The sequence below is a fragment of the Mobula hypostoma genome, chromosome 27 (genome assembly GCF_963921235.1).
Source record: "Mobula hypostoma chromosome 27, sMobHyp1.1, whole genome shotgun sequence".
Taxonomy (NCBI): domain Eukaryota; kingdom Metazoa; phylum Chordata; class Chondrichthyes; order Myliobatiformes; family Myliobatidae; genus Mobula; species Mobula hypostoma.
The window spans coordinates 18,410,331-18,432,357 of NC_086123.1; the positions used below are offsets into that span (position 1 = coordinate 18,410,331).

Consider the following 22,027-nt stretch of genomic DNA (forward strand, 5'->3'; position numbering starts at 1 on the left):
AACTGACAGGCAAATAACACGTGCCCGAGCATAGCCAGAACAGCTTACTGGGCTAAACAGTGCTTAAACCTCTTCAGATACTGTACTACTTAAACCTTGGAGTTTCTAAAAGATTTCTAAAAGCTCTAAGATAAATTTCCCTAGAGAGGCACCATCAGTTTAAAATCAACTCACTACCAGTATCTCAAAGATGTATCTGAAAGTGCAGCATATTTTGTGGATAAGACTCATATCTACAAAGGAATATTTAAATATCTTTGGAAAATATTTAGAAACTTTGTTTAGAAAAAGAGTAACAAGCCATGAGAAAGACTTCTAAAATGTTTTTAATTTATTGTTATCTGAAGTGTGCTTCTAAATTTAAAAAGTACCGACCTGCCAAGTGAATCTTTTGTAGACAGCCTCCTCCTTCAGAGAGTTCTTTGTTATTTTAATAGAATTGTTGCTTTCTTATAGGTAATGGACAAGGCCAGGCTTATGTTGCCTTGCTGAGCCCTGTGTTAATTTTAACATCAGAGAAACCATTGGTCTGGTCTGCGGAAGTATGGTGAATTGCTGATAGCAACTACTCACAATCCAACATCAGAAATTACAGTTGGTGTTTCAAAGATACTGACCATGTTGGTTCCTCTGTGGTTATCACCCAAAAGTCAGAGTCATGGGTGTTTCAGAGAAAACCAAGACTTCCATACAGGAATTAAGAAAAGTCAGCACCAGCTAACAGAGTGGTACAATAGTGTTGTGGTTAGCACAACCCTTTACAGTACAAGCGACTGGAGTTCAATTCCAGACACCTCCTATATGTTCTCCCCATGACCACATGGGTTTCCTCCAGATGCTCCAGTTTACTTCCACATTCAAAAGACCTACCGATTGGTAGGTTAATTGGTCATTGTAAATTGTCCCGCGATTAGGCTAGGGTTAAGTCAGTGGGTAGCTGTGTGGCACGGCTTAAGAGGCCGGGAGGACCTGCTGCACACAGTATATCAATAAAAGAATAAATAAATATGTAACTAAATTATATTATTAGTTGTTTGGTACTTATGAAGTTTTGTAAAACTTCATTTAAGCCAGATAAATGTGAGGTGTTGCATCTTGGTAGGACAAATGCAAGGAGACAGTACACTGTTATGGGCAAGGTCCTTAACTGTGTTGCTGAGCAAAGAGATCTCGGGATCCAAGTTCACAGATCCTTGAAAGTGACTACACAGAGGTCGAATAGGTGGTTAAGAAGACTTATGGAATGCTTGTTTTCATTAGTCGAGGCACTGAGTTCAAAAGTCAGGAGGTTATGTGGCAACTTTATAAAACTCTGGTTCGGCCACATCTGGAAATTGTGCACAGTCCTGGTCACCCCACTATAGGAAAGATGTTGAGGCTTTGGAGATGGTGCAGCAGAGGTTCACCAGGAGGCTGCCTGGTTTAGAGGGCATGTGCTATCATGAGAGTCTGGTTAAACTGGGGTTGTTTGCTCTGGAGCGGTGGAGGCTGAGGGGAGATCTGATAGAGGTTTGTAAGATTATGAGAGGCATAGACAGAGAGTATCTATTTCCCAGGGTTGAAATGTCTAATACCAGAGGGCATGCATTGAAGGTGAGAGGGGGTGGGTTCAAAGGGGATGTGAGGGGTAAGTTTTTTACTCAGAGATTCCTGGATGCCTGGAATGTGCTGCCTGTATGGTGGTAGAGGCAAATACATTGGAGGCTTTTATGAGATGTTTGGATAGGCACATAAATATAAGGAAGATGGAGGGATGTGTACATAGATTAGGTAGAAGGGATTCGAGTTTGGGTGTTTTTGTTTGATCCTTAGCTGGTTTGGCACAATATTGTGGGCTGTACAACCTGTTCCTGTGCTGTACTTTTCTACGTTCTATGCTCAAGAATTTTCAGCCTAAAGTTGGTGTTTTTATTTATTTAAAGGAAACAGTTTGAGATCCCATGAGAAGATAAGTCTTCAGGGTCTGATGTTTATGTTATAGAGCAGTGCCGATGTTTCCTTTTATCGCCTTGCTGAAGAGTGTGATGGGAATGAGAGAACTGCTTGTGTTGAATTTGCATTAACATATTTCCACTTGCTGGGCAGATGTCCAACTTGTAGCAGTATTAGTGAGAATGGCTGGAGATTATGGCTGGTTCTGAGTATTCATTTATTACTACGCAGCCAACAACTTGTCAAGACTATTGTCTTTGCTCTGTTTATTTGTTCATATATCAAGTTGGTGAGAGGTTGGCATCTCCCCGATTTGTTGTTTCTCTCCACGCCTTGTGGCGCATCAGCCGGCAAGCTTGCTGCTGCTTTTGCATTTGTCTGTTTTTTACCGAGGTCGAGTTGCTAGCTCAACACTCAACCCAGCACGGATGGAAAATGTGCGAGGAGCCGGCCAGATTCGAACCCAAGGCAACTTGCCTCGAAGTCCGGTGTGGATGCCACTATACCACCAGCTGGTATCTCCATTGATGGTGATTGTTACATACCTCATGGATATCTTGTCATATGAGGATGATGTAATGGTCTTGCGGAGGTCACATAATGTAATTTTCCTGCCGATGTGAGGTCACATGATGACCTGTTCTCTCTGGGTATATAAAGGTAGACCCCTGGTGACGCAGTTAGTTTCAGTTTAGTTTTGTGTTAGATGCTCCGTTTTTGCTGCGTATTTGACCCATGACGCAGTTTAATTTTAAAAGAGTTTTACTGTCTGTTGTAAGGTACAGAAGTGTTGGGCCGGCAGTTTCACCAATAGCTGCCAGTTTTGTTGGTGTACCTTTTCAGTAATATTGGAGAGTGAAGACGGGAACCTGAAGGAGTCGTTCGGCGGTTTTGGTGATGATCGACCATTATTGAATTTGTTCAAGTAGAGTGATATGCATTAAATAACCTCTGCTAAATGCAGCAGAAAAGGTTGTGTAGTATCTAGTCTACAGAGGAAAAAGGTCAGTGCCTTTAAACCATTTTATTTCCGTCGTCATGAATCCTGCAGACAAGGCAGGTTCCAGCTGGGATCGGCAGTAACGTCGAGTCTTTGAGGAATTCTTTACTTCAGTGAAGTCCTTGAGTGTATCTTAGTGTTCTGCTGGCCCTGTACTGATTAAAAAGCTTGTACAATGACATCCGAAACATCATGTTATTGTTAAATTCTGTCTTGCAATTCCTGACAATGAACTTGAGATGGCAGTGCTTCCGTAACCATAAAGCATTCATAGAGTCTTAGAGTTATAGAATCATAGAATAGAACAGACAGAAACAAGCCCTTCCCTTTGCATCTGAACTCAATGAAGGGGTTGTATTAAAGCAAGCTCTTCTTCGCTTTGAAGAATCATCCAATAGAAGTCCTTTTATGACATCCATGGACCTTTAACATATGGGAAATTCAGACTTAATCATGAGGTTTACAAAACATTTAACATGGCAAAATATTAGCTATCCACATGTTTATTCCATCACCTTGCAACTGTTCCATTCTTCATTTTCCAGCTTTAGTAGCTGTTAGGTATTCGTATTGTTACGTACCCCGTAACTGGGTTGCCAGACCAGCAGAAATGGATCACTCAGTTGGAGTCTGGATTACTGGAACTAAGAAAGTTTTATTAAAGAAATAAGCAACACAGTACTCTAATCAAAAGGATAATAAATGCAACAGTTCAGCAATGATAAACACACATGTACACAGAACTAGGATAACAGGATCAATCAAGCTCTATTGTCGTCTAGGGGTAAATGACCAGTTTCAAAGTGACGCAAAGTTCAGTTCAATTGAGTTCAGTTCAGTTCACAATAATCACTGCCGTGGAAGAGAGAGAGAGAAAGCGAATGAATATTCAAAACGGCTTCCACACAGACCTTCGATGTACCTCGCAGTCAGCTTTCGGGCGAGCCCTTTGTAATGTCTTCTGAAGTCACGGACTGTGACCCCTCCGTTTCAGATACGACCGTTCCTCTGCAGTGAACCTGGCACTCAGGCAAGGGCGGACACACACCAGGTTCCCACCGATCGTACCTTTCCACCCTGTGCGTCTATGGCTTGGTCCCGCGACCAGCCCTCCAAAGACTCCCACCGACTTGTGGGAGGTGCACCGCTTCCAGGGTCTCGTTACCTCGTGGTGTCGTGTGTGTCCTGCCTTAGTGGACCTGTCCCTTTTTATCCCCCTGCTGGGGTATCGCCTGTCCATCACACTTCAAACAGTTCAGGGTTCAAAAAGGAGCCGATCTTGACAGCTCTCAGACCATGTCTCCTTCCGTTAAACTCTCCCATCTCTTCATTAACATTCCCAAATACTGCTCCATTGTCTTCCTTATCTGTCTTTCTCCTGAAGACAGGTGGCAGACCAACTGTTGATCCCACTGATGCCAGCACAGGACAGTTAACATCTTAATCTATGTGTACTTTTTGTAACCCTCTTTCGTCACAGTATGTGACTCCGTTCCAGCAGCCTGACCACATTTTATTTTCACTAAAATGTGGTTTGGAATGAAGTAAAATAAAATCAGTAACGAAAGAAAAACTATTACTTAAAGGGGCAGAGTACAGAAGCTGTGGCAGCAGCAGGGATTTCTTCCTAATCTGTTTCTGACCTGGCAAAGGCAGATTGTATATGGTGGGAAGAGGGGACAGGACAGTACCCAGCCAGGCTTTGTGCACAACTCCAGGAAGAGGGGGAAGTCAGTTATTTTTGGCAGCAAGGTTTTATTTAGGTCTTTTAATCACATTATGGAAAAGCACTGACAGCCGGCCACTGCAGGGAGCAACACCAGTAGTCAAGTCTCGAAGGAATTAATTGATCTTGTGTTCAAGATTAGAGAAAGGCTAATCAAATAGTGGATTCCACCAGCTACATCATTGGCCCCAGTTTTTGCCCATTCCATCTCAATTAACAGGAATATGTGCAATGGTGGAAGGAAAGAGTTTCTTAAATAATATGGGGTTTTAAAGTAATAGCCAGCCTCACTATTGATCACTGTGAAACTGTCAACTTTCCATAACAGTTCAAAGTACATCTTTATCAACGTATGTGTACTATATACAACCTTGAAATTTGCCTTGAAAACCCCTGCTAGATCCTTCAGCAAAGCAACTCTGCTGCCTTTTTTTGGCCAGGCTTGAACATATGTGACTCTTAGATGTCTTCTGAAATGGGTTTAGTTCTACAGATATTCTATGGAGCACATTCTAACAAATTGCATCATCATCTGCACAGGATCGGGAAAAGCTGCAGAAAGTTGTAAACTCATCCAGCTCCATCATGGGCACAAGCCTCAGCAGTATCGAGGACACCTTCAAAAGGCAGATCTTCAAAAAGGCGGCATCCGTCATTAAGGACCCCCATCTCCCAGGACCTGTCCCCTTCTCATTGTTACCATCAAGGAGGTGGTACAGGAGCCTGAAGACACACCCTCAATGCTTCAGGAACAGCTGCTTGCCATCAGATTTCTGAATGGACAATGAATCCATGAACACTACCTCACTAATTTTTTCTTCTCTTTTTGCACTACTTATTTAATTTAATTTCTTACAATTTTATTGTAATTTATAGATTTTTTTATTATCATCGTGTATTGCAATGTCCTGCTGCCACAAAACAACAAATTTCATGACAAATACCAATAATATTAAACCTGATTCTGATTCTAATTGTTTATATCAAAACCACCACATTGAAACACTTTTAGAACGAAATTGAAAAGATAGCATAATGTTAATGTTGGCACTGAATTCAGGCGCAGCCGAAGTTCAAAGTAAATTTATTATCAAAGTACATATATGTCACCATGCACTACCCTGACATTCATTTTCTCGCAGGTATTCAGAGTAGAACAAAAAAAATACAATAGAATCAATGAAAAGCTACACAACCTCTCAACTCCTCAAAGTGTTCATCTCAAGGACTTGGGAACTGGTGTTCAGATTGGGACTGGTGCAAAAGTTTAGGACCCATGAGATCCAGGGTATATCATAAATTATTTCCAAAATTGTCTTGGCAATAGAGAGTGGCTTCAGCGATTGGATGCCTGCAACTACTGGTGTTTTGCAGAGGATGGTGCTGGGACTTCTAGTGGCTATAATGTAGGTGAGTGATTTGGCTGTGGCTGTAGAAGGAACATTCAGTAAGTTCACAGGTGGCACTAAGGTTGGCGGAGCTATGGATGGAGTGGAAAGTAGTCTTCAGCTACAATGTGTTGGTGAAAAGGGCAGAGAAATGGCAGATGAAGTTTAATCCTGAAGTATATAAAGTGACATATTTAGTGAGTACTAATGAGCCTGGGGCATACATCACAAAGGGTAGAGTCTGAAGAAGTATTGATGGACAGAGGGATCTTAATCCAAACATCCATGAAGGTGGCATTAGTCAGATAACTGAATACAAGAGCAGGAGGCACGCTACAACTTTATAAACATTAGTCAGACCCAGCTGGAATACCATGGTCACCACACTAGAGGAAGGATGTGGAAGTGCAGGAGAGAGTGAAGGTGAGATTCACCTGGATCTACCCAGCATTGGCCATTTCAGCTATAAGAGATTGAAGAAGCTGGGTCTATTCCCCTGGAGCAAAGGCTGTTAGAAGGGACACAGGGCATAGAACAGTACAGTACAGTACAGCCAAAAATGTGCCAAACTAATAAAGCTAATGGCACCTAATCCCTCCTGCCTATACAAGATCCATATCTCTTCTTTGTCTGCAGATCCATGCACCAATCTAAGAGCCCCCTAAACGACTGTATCGTACCTGCCTCCTCCATGACCCTGGCAACATATTCCAAGCACCCATCACTCTGTGTACAAAACTTGCCTTGCATATCTCCTTAGAACTTTACCCCCTTTTAGTTTAAATGTATGCCCTCCAGTATTACAGTGTTACTCTGCTATATATCAGGATGTCCCTGAGGCAGGTTTCGACCTGAGAATTCAGCAATTCCTGTCCCTCTGACGGATGCCACTCAATCTTCTTGAGTTTCCCCAGCAGATCGTTTGCTGCTAAGAAGGGAGTGATTCAGTTAGCAGAGAGAATTTTACGCTCGATAGGGTCGGCACAGTAGCATAGCCGTTTAGTGTAACTCTTTACGGGGGGCCAACGATTGCAAGATCGGGGTTCAATTCCCGCCGCTGCCTGTAAGGAGTTTGTACGTTCTCCCCGTTGCCGGCTGGGTTTCCTGCCACAGTCCAAAAGATGTACGGGTTATGGTTAGAAGTCGTGGGCATACTATGTTACGGTTAGAAGCCGTGGGCATACTATGTTACAGTTAGAAGCCGTGGGCATACTATGTTACAGTTAGAAGCCGTGGGCATACTATGTTACGGTTAGAAGCCGTGGGCATACTATGTTACGGTTAGAAGTCGTGGGCATACTATGTTACAGTTAGAAGTCGTGGGCATACTATGTTACAGTTAGAAGCCGTGGGCATACTATGTTACGGTTAGAAGCCGTGGGCATACTATGTTACGGTTAGAAGCCGTGGGCATACTATGTTACGGTTAGAAGTCGTGGGCATACTATGTTACGGTTAGAAGTCGTGGGCATACTATGTTACGGTTAGAAGCCGTGGGCATACTATGTTACAGTTAGAAGCCGTGGGCATACTATGTTACAGTTAGAAGTCGTGGGCATACTATGTTACGGTTAGAAGCCGTGGGCATACTATGTTACGGTTAGAAGCCGTGGGCATACTATGTTACGGTTAGAAGCCGTGGGCATACTATGTTATGGTTAGAAGCCGTGGGCATACTATGTTATGGTTAGAAGCCGTGGGCATACTATGTTGGTGCCAAAAGCATGGCGACACCTGCAGGCTGCCCCCAGCACACCCTGGTCATTGAAGCAAATTGTGCATTTCATTGCATGTTTTGATGCCCTACTGCACATGTATCCAATAAAGCTAATTTTAATGATGTGAATACCTCCTTTAAAGAATCTGAGATACTTTTCAATGCCATACCTTGACAGTGTAAGCCATAGTTTAATTTAGCACGTCTTTTTGAGATTATTACTTACACTTAGTTATTCCCTTTCCTGTCATCACACAATCTAATAATACACATTTAACACAAGATTCTGCAGATGCTGGAAATCCAGAGCAACACACACAAAATGCAGGAGGGTGGCAGCCTGATAGGACGACTGTTCATTCTTCTCCATTGATGCTCCCAGACCTGCTGAGTTCCTCCAGCATTTTGTGGGCAATACACACTTAGTACATAGATTTATCTTTCAATCCCTATCCAGTTATTTAGGATGACTTGTCACAGTTTCATCCGTTCCTGAAGAGCAATGGTTTGCTTGAAGCCAATGAAACGATTTCTTCAAGATATTTTTAAATGCTGAGCTTGAGAAGTAGTAAATAACCGGATCTAACACACTGTTAAAGTATGTTACGAACAAGGTATTATGGAATATATCCACTGCAATGACATATGACCTGCAGTCGGTTGCAGTCCGTAGCTTTGTGATTAAAACCGCTACTACGGCAACATTGGTGGGCAGGAAGCAGAGCAAGAAGACCAGCGCCACAGCTGTCACAAGCTTCGCCGCTCGCTTGTACTTGCTCCTGATTTCCGTTTCCATCTGTTTCAACTTCCAAATGATGCTGGAAGTGGAAAACACGATCACCGAGAATGGTAAAATAAACTTCAAAACAATAAAAACAGTGTATGTCCAGATTGCCGTGGGACCTAGTCGGTGGTTTATCTTGAAGGGCTCACAGTTGGTCACGTTGTTGTGCTGGAAGTCATGTCTTTCTATCAACAAATGCAAGCAAATTGCCACGGCAGCAATCCACAGGGCACCGGCGATCTTCGTCGCACAGCTTGTGGGCAACTTGTTAACTTTGTGGAGCGGATGGACCACTTTAAAATAGCGATCAATTGCTATGACCATAAGGAAGATGATGCTGCCGACGCGGTTTAAGGAAATCATAAATACCTTCAAGCGACACGGAACATCGCCGTAAATCCAGTCCTTTCCACGCACAAAGTAATCAGCTCGAAATGGTAGACAGCAAATCAACACACTGTCGGCAATCGCCAGATTCAGTGAATAGACGGTGTTTGGTGTCCACGTTTTTACATGGAAGCAGAAGATCCACAAAGCAGTCGCATTCGTGACGAATCCCAGGACAAAAGTTACAATGATCACTGGAGGGTTATAGGACGCGTCGACATTTTCAGCCGAGCAAGCCTGGGCCACGTTGCCCATTGTAGGCAAAACTGCAGTAAATTCAGTCACAGGCTGAGTTGGTGAACTGAAGCCCGAGGAGCCTTAAATCCAGCTCTTCCACTGATGTTTCATCATAGCCGATGGGCGGGGCCATAATAGTCAAACACTTAAGAGATTGCATCGTAAAAATACCCAGACAATGTAATTTCTGCCAGAAATACATTCTTTAGAGCAAAAGTACTCAAACTCTTCCGCAGGCGTTACTCAAAACATATTGCCCGTAGGGATCAAATCTTGAGGCTCGGAAGTAAAAAGCCGCGTAATTTTATTGATTCTTCATCGAATACATTCACACCGCCCCCCCCCCATAAAAGGGGGTTGGTATTTCGAACATTATTATATTAAATCATTAACCGCCAGTAGTGGTTAATATGAAGTCAATAGAAATAATGTACTGGAGAGCATATCCTCCGTCTGAAGACCATATGGAACAGCAGATTCCACAATCCCTTCGCCTCGCACCGGGAAACGATTTAAAATAAAACAAAGAAAATTGATAGTCAGGCTGTTGTAACTGATATAAAAACTATTTGACAGCCAATAGAAAGTCAACGTTCTATTGCAAAATTGCGATTTGCTAATCTGAAAAGGAAGTTTAAGTTAATTTCGTCAACATATAGACTAACTGAACGGAGTATTAAACGTTTTCTGAATGCAGATCTCCTGGCGGAGATTAACTCGGCGGTGAGGAATCGCGAGCTGAGCGGGATCATAGTGGGGAAGGTAAACTACGGGCATCTCTATCGCCCGAACATTTCTGTGCCGAGCGACGCCAAACTTGCGATCGATCCGCTGTCTGCCACCGTGGGGGGGGGGACGGGGACGGGGTGAGGGCTCCAATTAATACTACAGCTGAACTTTTGAAGCGATTCTGCCACCGCCGAACTTTGGCCTGATTATTTGAACGTGGCCGACGCCGGCAACCATGGGGACTTGGTTCTAACCTACAGTGGGAAAGACCGCTGCCAAGAATAAGGTGAGAGTGAAGGGGTGCGCCCCTAAACTTGTACCCCACTTCTGTCTCTTACCCAAGCCCTGTCCTGGTAAACTCATAGTTCCTGCCTGCTCCGAATTTATCTCCTCATACTTAACTCCATCCTGTCTTCTCCGTCCAAGCTCCTTCCTACATACTTCCAGGACATCTTACATTCCTCCACCATTTGGGCAGCGTCTGATTTCCCGACCCCACCGTCTCTCGTTCACTATGGAGGTCTAGTCGTTTTTTACCTCCATTCACTCGTCATGAAGGCTTTAAAGCCATCCACTTCTTCCAGATGAAATGAATTCCACGACTAGCCACATCCGCTCCTCCCACCCCTTACTGCCTTTTGGCAGGGACCACGCTGTTTATGGATCTCTAATACACCCACACCTCCCTGATCCCGAGCAATTTCCCCTCCCCTTACAGGAGGCGAACACCTGTTCTTACACACCCTCCCTTTCCACCGTCCAGGGACCGGAGCAGCCGTTCAGGTGAAGCAGAGATTCACATGCACCTTCTCCAGCCTCATTTAATACATTTGGTGATGCCTCCGTCACCACGGAGAGGACCTGGAAATGACCATGGATTGGCTTTCAAAGCACCCGGCACAATAGCTGTAATGAGGTCACAGCTGTTTGCCTTTTCTAACCCCCCCCCCCCATTCCTACACTGATCTGCCCATCTTCCATTGACAGGGGAAGCACAACACAATCCAGAGGAAAATCTGGGTGGTCTACAGCTCAGTAGCAGGAAAATTGAAGACCTTAATTTCAGTTAAGTCTGGCTTCCAATGTTTCCCCTTCCTGTTCCTTCTGATCCTCATCTGGTCCTCTTTCCCACATCACCAGTTCTTCTCTCCATCACCCATTTTCTTCTCTCCCCCTCCCCCTTTCTGCTTCTACCAACCTACTTACTTCACCCAATGGCTTTCCCCAACTCCACCTCAGCCCCTTCCCTGTCTGGTTCTGGTCCTATTCTCCTTTCAACACTCCTCAAACGACTTAGCTTACCTAGCACTGGTAGCTCTTAAATTGCTGCTTATCACTTCCTCCTCCCCCCCCCAACAGCAGTATCCAGCTTCACCACCTCCTCCCCCACCCCCAAAATCATTGCACTTCCCTCTATTTTTCTTCTATGCCCATCTGTCACCCACCTGCTGCTGTCTCTCCACTTTCCACCTCCCTCTCCCCTACCTGGCTTCAGCTGCCTGTCGTCCTTCACTCCCCCACCAACCTCTGCCCGCCCTCGGTCCTCAAGTAATCCAGAAGCTGTAGATGTGCACCTCTTCGTTTCCCAACCCTTTCCTCGTCACAGCCTCAGACTTGCGCTATTTTTCTTTCAGGTACCTAAAGTGTACCACTTGGCCAAGGGTTAATTCAACACAAGCACATCTTCAGGAGAATCTTTTTCTCCTGTCCTTGTACTCAACAGTACAGTGATGTTTTGTACTCAATTTTAAACGTATAGACAACACTAAACAATTAACTACATTTTCAGTGGCCATAATTGCCTAGTTAACATTTTGAATGTAGACAGGCAACTTCACAGATTTATTTATTCACAATGAGAACACATCCCAACCAAGGGAGCTGCTTTGAATATTTAAATACCAGTAATTGTTTTCAATGGCCTTAAAGTTTCAGTGGAAGTTAAAGTCTGAACTGTTTTTATTTTTTGAAGGCAGGTTCTTGTTTTTAATTAACTAGCTGCTCTTCTATTCCGTAACTCCTGAAACCTGAAATATGTTCCACAAAACTCCTAACAATAACAGAGCTACTAGGACTTGATGTTTCAATCCCTATGGTAAGTTGGCACTCTCGATGTTGGCAGTAGGTTTGGAGTGGTGACAAGGAGGGAGGGTAGGTACGTCATCGCGGTCATCAGGTGGGCACTCTCCTTTGACATTTCGTTGATAAACCCACAACGTCTCCAGAGGGCTCAATGGTGCTACCTGGCGTCCCAGATACACCCCCCTCAGTTCCATACCCTCCTGTCTTCATCTTGCAGCCCAGTTGTTGTCTTTCCTTTTAATCCAATCCAGTTGCTGCTTTCTTCTGCTGCATTTGACAAAGACTTGATTGCTTGTTGGAGAGAGTGACCCTTCACCCCCATTTTCTTCAATAGACTGGTCGTAGATGTAGCAACGAATCCCTTGCATCCCACTTCTACAGGGAAAATCGTGGTCTTCCAGCCATTCTGGACAGCTTCAGTTGCCAGTTCAGAGTACTTGGTCTTTTTCCTTTCATAAGCTTCTTTGACACGATCTTCCCATGGTACTGTCAGTTCCACAACATATGCCAGCTTGGCTGTTGTGGACCACAGGACCATGTCTGGCCAGAATGTTGTAGCCGGTGCCAGCCTCTGTTCCAAGATTGATGCCAGCTGTCTGAGAACTTGGTTATGCCGCCAAGTGTACCGCCCCTGGGTGAGGCTCATGGTGCATCCTGTTAAAATGTGCCTTAGTGATCCAGGTGCTTGACAAAGAGAGCAAGCGGGGTCTTCTCCCCACCACTGGTTCAGGTTCTGGGGTGTGGGTAGGAGGTCATAAGTGGCTCTGATGACAAAACTTAGCTGAGATCCCTCCATCTCCCAGATGTCACCCCAGCTAAGTTTCCACTTTTCCAGGCTCTCCCGATTAGTCCAGTGGCCCTGCTTGGTCATTGAGACGGCCCTGGCGTGTCACTCTGCCTCCTCCTGTCTTCTCAACTCCTCCAACACGAGTCGTCTCTTCTGCACTGATGTTGCTTTGTGCCATTGAGGAGCCTTTGGGACAAGCCCGAGCCCGGCTCTCCTATGTTGGACTTGGCCAACCACATCCCTGAAGCGAAGAGCAGACTTAGCACTCTGAACGGCTTCAGATAGGGTCCACGTCCTCCCCGTTGCCACACGGGGGGGGGGGGCCACTGTTCAAATAACAGTATCCTCAGATTCAGTGAGGGTCATGACCAACCTTGCTTTGGTGCATTTGAATTCTTCCACAAGACTTGCAATTGGTAATTCCAATTTGCCGTTCCCATACAGTCCAACAAGACTTAAGCATCGTGGGAGTCCAAGCCACTGTCTTACATGGGTAGATAGATAGATAGACATACTTTATTGATCCCGAGGGAAATTGGGTTTCATTACAGTTGCACCAACCAAGAATAGAGTAAAAATATAGCAATATAAAACCATAAATAAATAATAATATGTAAATTATGCCAGATGGACATACTGGGATAGGTATTCACCTACAGGCTAGTGTGCTGAAGAATAATAACTGGCCCAATTTTCCAGCTTTGTCAAAACTGTTCTCTCAATGCCACTTTTCATAGCAATGCTTCTGAGATGTTCTTCTCTCTCCCATCATTGACTATTTCATTTCCTGGACTTCTACTGTCACCAGCCTTTCCACTGCTAGATCCAGAATTTCTGTCTTGATTTCCATCCCTAACATTTCAAAATCATTATCTGTATTTTCTCTTGAAACCTTGTCAATCACTTGTCCATCTCCAGTAGTTCTTGATGTCCTCTCCATGACAACGCCCTCTTCAACTGTAAAGCATTGGTATTTCATTATTAGCATCAGCCCAAGATCAAGGACATTGCTGCTTCAGTTTAGCCACAGTTCAAAGAAAGCTAATGCTTCGCACTAGAATTTAAGTGAGTGTGTACCACCTGAGCAATTTTTTTGAAGTGTGTTCAATTTTTGTAAATAAGAGCAATGTAAATTTAAGAGTCTGGCTGCATTATTAATGAAGAACAATAAGGTCTCGTAAAGAGATAATTGTCTTACAGCAAAAATTTCATTTTGTGCTTTTTGTTTGCAATTATGACAAAAGTACTGTGACAGTTTGCCCATGTTATTCAGCAATGTTAGCTTCTGTCACTTTGCTGACTATTGGGAGAGAGCTGATGGAACAGTGATTGTTGCACTATTTATGTGGCAGATCAGGCTCAACAAACCCTCTGGACACACAAAGGAAAGGCAGTGGGAGCAGAGGGCAGTCAAGCCTCAAATGTAGTGCCTCCAAAACTTTATTTCGGGAGTTTCCAATCTTTTTTTATGCCATGGACTCCTATCATTAACTGAGGGGGGTCCGTGGACCTCAGATGGGAACCCTTGCTTTATTTACGTGTGCTACTGATCATTGTCAGATAATACTCAATGAGATGGTAGCTCCCATTTACACATCAATTATGTGCAATTAATCACAACTCTTATCTAAAGCAACACACACAAAACACTAGAGGAACTCAACAATCCAGGCAGCATCTATAAAAAGGAGTAAACAGTCGATGTTTTGGGCTGAGACCCTTCATCAGGACTGGAAAGGAAGGGGAGAAGTCAGAATAGGAAGGTGGAGGGGGGGAGGGGAGGAGGAAGTTCAAGGTGACTGGGATTGGGGGAAGGGGTGAGGTAAAGAGCTGGGAAGTTGATTGGTGAAAGAGATAGAGGGCTAGAGAAGGGGACTCTGATAGGAAGGACAGAAGACCATGGAAGAAAGGAAAGGGGGAGGAGCACCAGAGGGAGGTGATGGGCAGGTAGGAAGAGTAGGTGTGAGAGGGAAACAAAAAATGGGAAATGGTAAAGGAGGGGGCAGTAATCACCAGAAGTTTGAGAAGTTGATGTTCATGCTATCAAGTTGGAGACTACCCAGACAGAATATATGGTGTTGCTCCTCCAACCCAAGTGTAGCCGCATCGTGGCAGTAGGGAAGGCCATGGACTGACATGTCGGAATGGGAATGGGAAGTAGAATTGAAATGGGTGGCTACAGGGAGATCCCGCTCTCTCTGGTGGACGGAGCATAGGTGGTCAGTGAAGCAGTCTCCCAATCTATGTTGGGTCTCCACCTGAAATGTCGACTAAACAACTTTTCCATAGATGCTGTCTGGCTGCGGAGTTCCCCGCAGCTTTTTCTGTGTGTTGCTTTGGATTTCCAGCATCTGCAGATGATCTTATGTTTGTGACAACTCTGATCTGATAAGTTTTTCACCTCACAAAGCTCTTGCTCTCATATTACTCAGCCTCTGTGCTGTGGCAGCTGTCCAGCTATGATAGCTGCATCACCCAAGCATTTGGCTTCAACCTTACTGACATACTCCCGTCAGTCTTATAAGTGAAAGTGATACAAAGTTAAAAACAGCTGGCATTACCAGGTGGGGAGTACATGCTTATATTGTCTGGCTTCTGTGAAGGAGAAAGTAATAACTTACTGGAAGTGTAATTGCACAAACTCTGCTGAAGCTTAGGCATCTCTACCTATTTCACCGTTTGCTCTTACATTATGGCTATGTTATTTCAGCATTAAAATTCGAAGATGTAACCGGCCAAGAAAATGATGATGTTGAAGACACACAGAGAGGAAATTCACCAGGAACACTAAACTGTTTCTAGGTCCAGCGACTGGATATACTGGCTGTTCCCAGCGTATCATCCCCATGATAGTAGTATCCCATGAAGGCAATGGAAATGAATATTGGAAGCAGGGGTGGTCAATGCCCAGGTACTCATTTTACAACTGCCACCAAAGATAAACTTCACAAATTACATCAACAGCTTAGATACAGGCATTGTGCTTACCTTAAAGGATAGAAGTATGTAAGTGCGTTACAGCCAGGGCAAGTTGCACAGGCGGTATCTACACATGATGAAATTTTGTCTTCATGTATATTTTTCTGAAAGGGAACAGACATTTTACCATAATGTTTTAGGTACACAATACAAAATATGAACTATTTAAGTGCTGTACCTGGATCTGGCTAGGGCAATAGGCACAAACTGCACAGGCGGTACCTCTCCATGCAGCTTGGATTTGGATATGGGAGGTATGATTTGTAAGTGTGTAGACAGTATGAAAACCCTTTTGTTTTGAGTCTTCGGCATCTGAACCACATTGATCAATCCTGAACACCTAATATATTGGAAAGATTTAGACACGAGACTGCAGCTGCTGGAACTGGAGCAAGAAAAGGAACTGCTGGAAGAGCTCAGCAAGTCAAGAAGTAACTGTGGAAGTCCTGACACAGGGTCTCAACCCAAATATCCCTGTACTGTACCTACCTCCACGATGATGCTTGACCTACTGAGTGCTTCCAGCGGTTAGTATCTTGTACAAGAAAGGTCAGATTGTACTGGAGAGGGTGCAGTGGAGATTCCACAGGATATTGCAGTGTTTCAGCTGTGAGGAGAGATTGGATAGTTTGGTGTTTATTTTTCATGATGCAGAGACAGTTAGAAGGGGAGCTGACTGAGAGAAACTATATTCGGAGGGGCATAGCTAGAGTACATAGTGAAAAACTTCTTCCCTTACCATAAGCAGAGAAATTGTTTTCAGCCAAAGGATAGTAAATCTGGAACACACCACATGGTGGAGTGGTAGAGGCAGATGCTCTCACACTGAAAGAAGTATTTGAATGAGCAGCACTATGGCATTAAAGTCTATAGACCTAGTGTTGGAAACGAGATTAGTCTAGATCAGGGGCTCCCAACCTGTGGTCCATGGATCCCTCAGTTAATGGTAGGGGCCCATGGCATAAAAAAGTTTGGAAACCTCTGGTTTAGATATCTGTGATGGTCAACACAGAGGTAATGAGCCACATGCCGTCTGACTTTATAACTCTACATCTGTGACCTTAAACCTCAAATGTTACTTACTTATGTTTAAATAAAAACAAAAGTTTTACCCTGTTCAGCTCCCATTTTGGTATAAATTATAAGCCAAAGAACATCTAACATTCAATTTGACATGGAAAGTTTGAAGTTTTTCATAATTTCTCTAATGTACAGTAGTGTGCAAAAGTCTTAGGTGCACACACACACACACACACACACACACACACACGTGCGCGCGCGCACACATGAATAAATAAATATATAGATAGAGCTAGGGTGCCTAAGAATTTTGCACAGCACTGAAGTAATTTTGAGTATTACACTGTACTGCAGCCACAGAAAAAAAACAATTTCATCACATGTGAGTGATGATAAACCTGAATCTGATATGAGTCTCTATTGTGAACTGAGAGTGATAAGGGCAGGGAGATGGGAATCATACTTGGGAAAAGGAGAAGGGCGAGGGGAGGGAGCGGGAAGCACCAGAGAGGTTTTTGTAATGATGAATAAACTGATTATTTTGACTCAAATGACCTTGCCTGGTGTCTCGGGGCTGTGTGTGTCTGCACCCGTACCATACGCCACTCTTTCTCTGCCAGCTGTCTTGCTCCCCTCCCGCAGCACTCCACTCTCACCATTCCCAACATTCTTTGCTCCTTCCAGATTTACAAACTCGCTTTCTGCTCCACATTGTCAAATACAGTACTGTGCAAAAGTTTTAGGTACCCTGTCAATATATATGTGCCAAAGACTTTTGCACAGTACCGTAATTTAAATTATCCGGGAAAATAAGATTTTTAATGATACTGTCAAATGGGAGACAGCATCAGATGGCACTGTGAAGAAGCAGCTCTAACAGAGGAGCCAATAGTGAGTTGAACCCGGGCTGAATCCAGTGCTGCCTATGCGGAGTTTGCATGCTCCTCCTGTGATCATGAGGGTTTCCACAGAATTCTCAGCTTCTGTCCCACATCCCAAAATAATGATACTTATTATGATAATTAGCACTGTGAAATTGCTTTTGGTATTACTGGAAATTGAAATGGAGGGGGTATGTGGTTACCGTAAAAATTAGTGGGACAATGTATTGCTCTATGAGACAGGCAGCATGGTCTCTTCTTCTTCAGGGAATATGGATTTTGGATTGGTTAGCCATTTTATTAGAAATGATTATTGGTCAGCGAGGCAGTGGGAGAAAAGTATTTTGCTGGGCATTTAAATACCAACTTTATGCATAGACCTTGTGCACTCAGTAGTGGAGAAGACGCTGTAATCTCGAATAAAAGATGTAATAGCAACACACTTGGAAAGCAATAATGGGATCAGACCAAGTCGGCAAGGATTTTTAAAATCAGATGTGTTGTGGAGAGCATTCTGACTGGCTGCATCACTGCCTGGCATGGGGGGGTGGGGTGGGTACTGCACAGGACCGAAAGAAGCTACATAAAGTTGTAAAAATAGTCAGCTCCATCATGGGTACTAGCCTCTGTAGCATCCAAGACATCTTCAAAGAGCAGTACCTCAGAAAGGCAACATCCATCATTAAGGACCCCTACCACCCAGGACATGCCCTCTTCTCCCTGTTACTGTCGGGAAGGAGGTACAGAAGCCTGAAGGCACACACTCAGCAATTCAGGAACAGCTTCTTCCCCTCTGCCATCAGATTTCTAAATGGTCATTGAACCCATGAACACTACCTCACTTTTTTATTACTTCAGTTTTTGCACTACTATTTTTGATTTAACTATTTAAAATCTATATATATGCTTACCGTAATTCATTATTTTTATTTCTATATTCATCATGTATCACATTGTACCGCTGCCACAAAGTCAACAAATTTCATCACATATGCTGGTGATACTAATCTGATTAAAAGGGAAGTCATACTAGACAAGAGTTTTGTTGAAGATAGATAATTAATGAAGAGTCAGCAAATCTAATTTTGATCCGTCAGAAGGATTTCAGAGTTCAAAGTTTCGCATCTCAAGTTTTTATCAGGTTCTACACAGTGTGCAAAATTAAAGCATGTGAGATCAGAAGTAATGATGAAAGTACGTGGGATTGGAAGTAATGCACCGACAGTGACTGAAACGATGATTGGTTGACAGACTAGAAAGAGTGAGTAGGAATAACTGACACACATCAAAGTTGCTGGTGAACGAAGCAGGCCAGGCAGCATCTATAGGAAGAGGTACAGTCAATGTTTCGGGCCGAGACCCTTCGTCAGGACCCCTTCAGTTAGTCCTGACGAAGGGTCTCGGCCCGAAACGTCGACTGTACCTCTTCCTAGAGATGCTGCCTGGCTTGCTGCGTTCACCAGCAACTTTGATGTGTGTTGCTTGAATTTCCAGCATCTGTAGAATTCCTCGTGTTTGCGTAGGAATAACTGAGCCTTGTCCTGAGTGACAGCTGGGAAGATCTAGAGATGAACGCTTAAATCCCAGCTATCAGGGTGATTTGGTTCAGTTTTCTGAATGCAACATCCTCAGCTTTCCAGATGACACAAAGCTAGGGGAGGGAGAGATTTGAAGAAGATGCAAAGAGTTTCTGGTGTGATTCAGAAAACTCAGGCAAGCGGCAAATGAATAGAAGATGCAGTTTAATGTGGAAAATGTGAGGTTATCCAGTTTGGTTCAGAGAACAGGAAGACAAGTTATTATTACAATGGTGATATACAGGAAAAGGGATCAGTGTAAAGCGATCTTAGCATTCTCATACATGAGTCCGCATCAGAAACTGGAGGAGGAAATGTGATTGTGTACAATCACAAAATATACTTAACATGCTAACAAGGAGAGGGCGACAACCTTTTGTACGCAGTTTAAATTCCTTTGTGCGCTAGTAGCAAAAGCAATGTACTCATGTACATGCACTGTCCTTAGATGGAACGTTGATTATCAACACAACCTGAAGAGGCACGTTTAATCACAAGCAAAAAAAAACTCTACAGATGCTGGAAATCCAAGCAACACACACAAAATGCTGGAGGAACTCAGCAGGTCAGGAAGCATCTGTGGAAAGGAGTATAGTCAGCGTGTTGGGACAAAACCCTTCATCCAGTCCTGTTAAAGGGTCTTGGCCTGAAACGTTGACTATACTCTTTCCCCTAGATGCTGCCTGGTCTGCTGACTTGCTCTAGCATTTTGTGAGGCATGTTGAACATTCAACAGTGACCTCTGAAATTATGTAAAACCACACACAGCTTTCAAAGTTACTGCCAGTTTCACAGAATACTAATGGCAATCAGAATTTCACCATTATTAAACCCCCAAATTTCTTGGCCAATGACAGATACAGTGAGTCTGTCTCTGACTCATTACTTTGCACAATGGAAGAACAATATTGGAGGTCAATTAATCCAGACCCAAGAGAACTTTTCAGGGCAGAGTCCCAGTCCCAACCATCTTCAGTTACCTTACCAATGACATTTTTTTCCAGCATCAAGTCAAAAAGCAAAGCAGTCCATGGATCCATTCAGCAAGATGCAGAAAGCATCTTTGCATGCGCTGCTAAACTGCAAGTGGCAGATAATCAATATCACCAACAAGAAATAAGCTAACTGCCTAGCATTGATAGTTATTGGTGCTGCTATCAGTGGGTCATCCTGAGGAGACATTCAGGAGGAGACCTGGTGGAAGAAACTCTCCCATCTCAAAGTACGCTGAGATGTTATGTTCTTCAAGAGCGTAGGTAAGAGCAGGCAATTGAATGTAATTTATGTCATCACTATACTATACTTTGGGTGTAGACGAGTTGTTCTGTAGAATTCCACACTTTAAATGGGAGCATAGTTCAACTGACTGAATATTTAACGCCTTTATTGAGGGAAAGCAAGTTGCATTGTTGTTCTGAAAGCTAATGAGCAAAAAACCATGACAGTCAAAATGCTATTTCATCAGAGGATGAGAGGTAGCTTTGTGGGTACACAAATAGCCCAGTTGGTAGACACAGCAAATCTGTATCTGACTACATCTGATATACTAAATAATAGAACTACTTGGGAACCTTCCTCAATCTGTTAAAATGATACAAAATGTCTTAGATGAAGGTCTCTGATGTCTAGATTGAGGAGATTAATTAGCAACCTTTCACGCACTTACTAATCAAGAACTTATCAACCTCCACCTTAAATACAGTACTGTGCAAAAGTCTTAGCCACATATATATTGCTAGGGTGCCTAAGACATTTGCACAGTACTGTAGTAATTTTATGTATTGCGCTGTATACTTCCACAAAAAGAAGAACAAATTCCATGATGTGTGAGTGATGAAAAACCTGATTCTGATATGGGTCACTGTTGTGGACTGAGAGTGTGAAGGGACACAGAGAGGTGTCAGTGTTCCCACAGCATTGCTGGTTAAAGTGTATTCCAGTGATTAGAAAAAGCCAAGTGTGGAACAGCGATAAATTTCTAAAGTAGGCCACTCTGCCATTCAATAAGAACATGGGTAATCCAAACTTGGCCTCAGGACACTTTTTCATTTGCTCCATATAATCCCTTGTGGTTTAACAGTCTGCCAGTTTCTACTTTGAAGATATTTAATGACTGTCTCCATAGTTCCCTGGAGTAGAGAATCCTGAAGATTCACAACTTTCTGAGATAAAATGTATGTTCTGTTCAGTGAGCTTGCTTGATGGCTACAGGCTGAAATGAGATCCAATGTTGTGATATTCCACTGCTTTCTGAAGATGTGAGCTGGTGCCTATGAAGGTGTAAGAGGAATCCAATAGATAAAACAATTTTCAAAAGATCAACTGCTTACAGACAATAAAACACATATTTTTAAGTTTCTGGTATATTGAGATCTATATTCTATTCTATCCTAACTTATGGAAGTGAATGCTGGACCATTTCTCCAGCAATGGAAAAGAGACTAGAAGCAGCTGAATTATGGTTCTACAGGAGAATGTTGAAAATATCATGGACCATACACACATCAAATGAAGAAGTTCTCAGAAGAGCCCAAGCAGTTCGATCACTCATATCAACAATACGAGAAAGACAACTCAGATTCCTAGGACACATCATGCGGAAAGTTGAACTAGAAAAACTCATGCTCTCTGGAAAGATTGAGGGGAGCAAACATAGAGGAAGACCTCGGCATATGACATCAAAGGCATAGCCAGGTGGCTACACATCGAGGAAATGGAAATCATCCAAAGAATGAGGGATAGATCTATATGGAAAACCATGGTCACGAAGGTCCGCATCGGATATAGTACCTAGTCAGACA

General features: G+C 43.4%; 1 protein-coding gene across 1 annotated transcript; it reads right to left on the reverse strand.

Annotated features, from left to right (window-relative positions):
- Positions 1–7,814: 7,814 nt before the first annotated feature.
- LOC134338501 (hydroxycarboxylic acid receptor 2-like) lies at positions 7,815–9,196 on the reverse strand. Its single transcript, XM_063034367.1, has one exon. The coding sequence runs from the start codon at positions 9,187–9,189 to the stop codon at positions 8,221–8,223; it is 969 nt and encodes a 322-aa protein (XP_062890437.1). The 5' UTR covers positions 9,190–9,196; the 3' UTR covers positions 7,815–8,220.
- Between the last annotated feature and the right edge of the window lie 12,831 nt (positions 9,197–22,027).

Coding starts and splice junctions, on each gene's coding strand:
- LOC134338501 (XM_063034367.1), bottom strand. CDS start 9,189: ATGGGCAACGTGGCCCAGGCTTGCTCGGCTGAAAATGTCGACGCGTCC.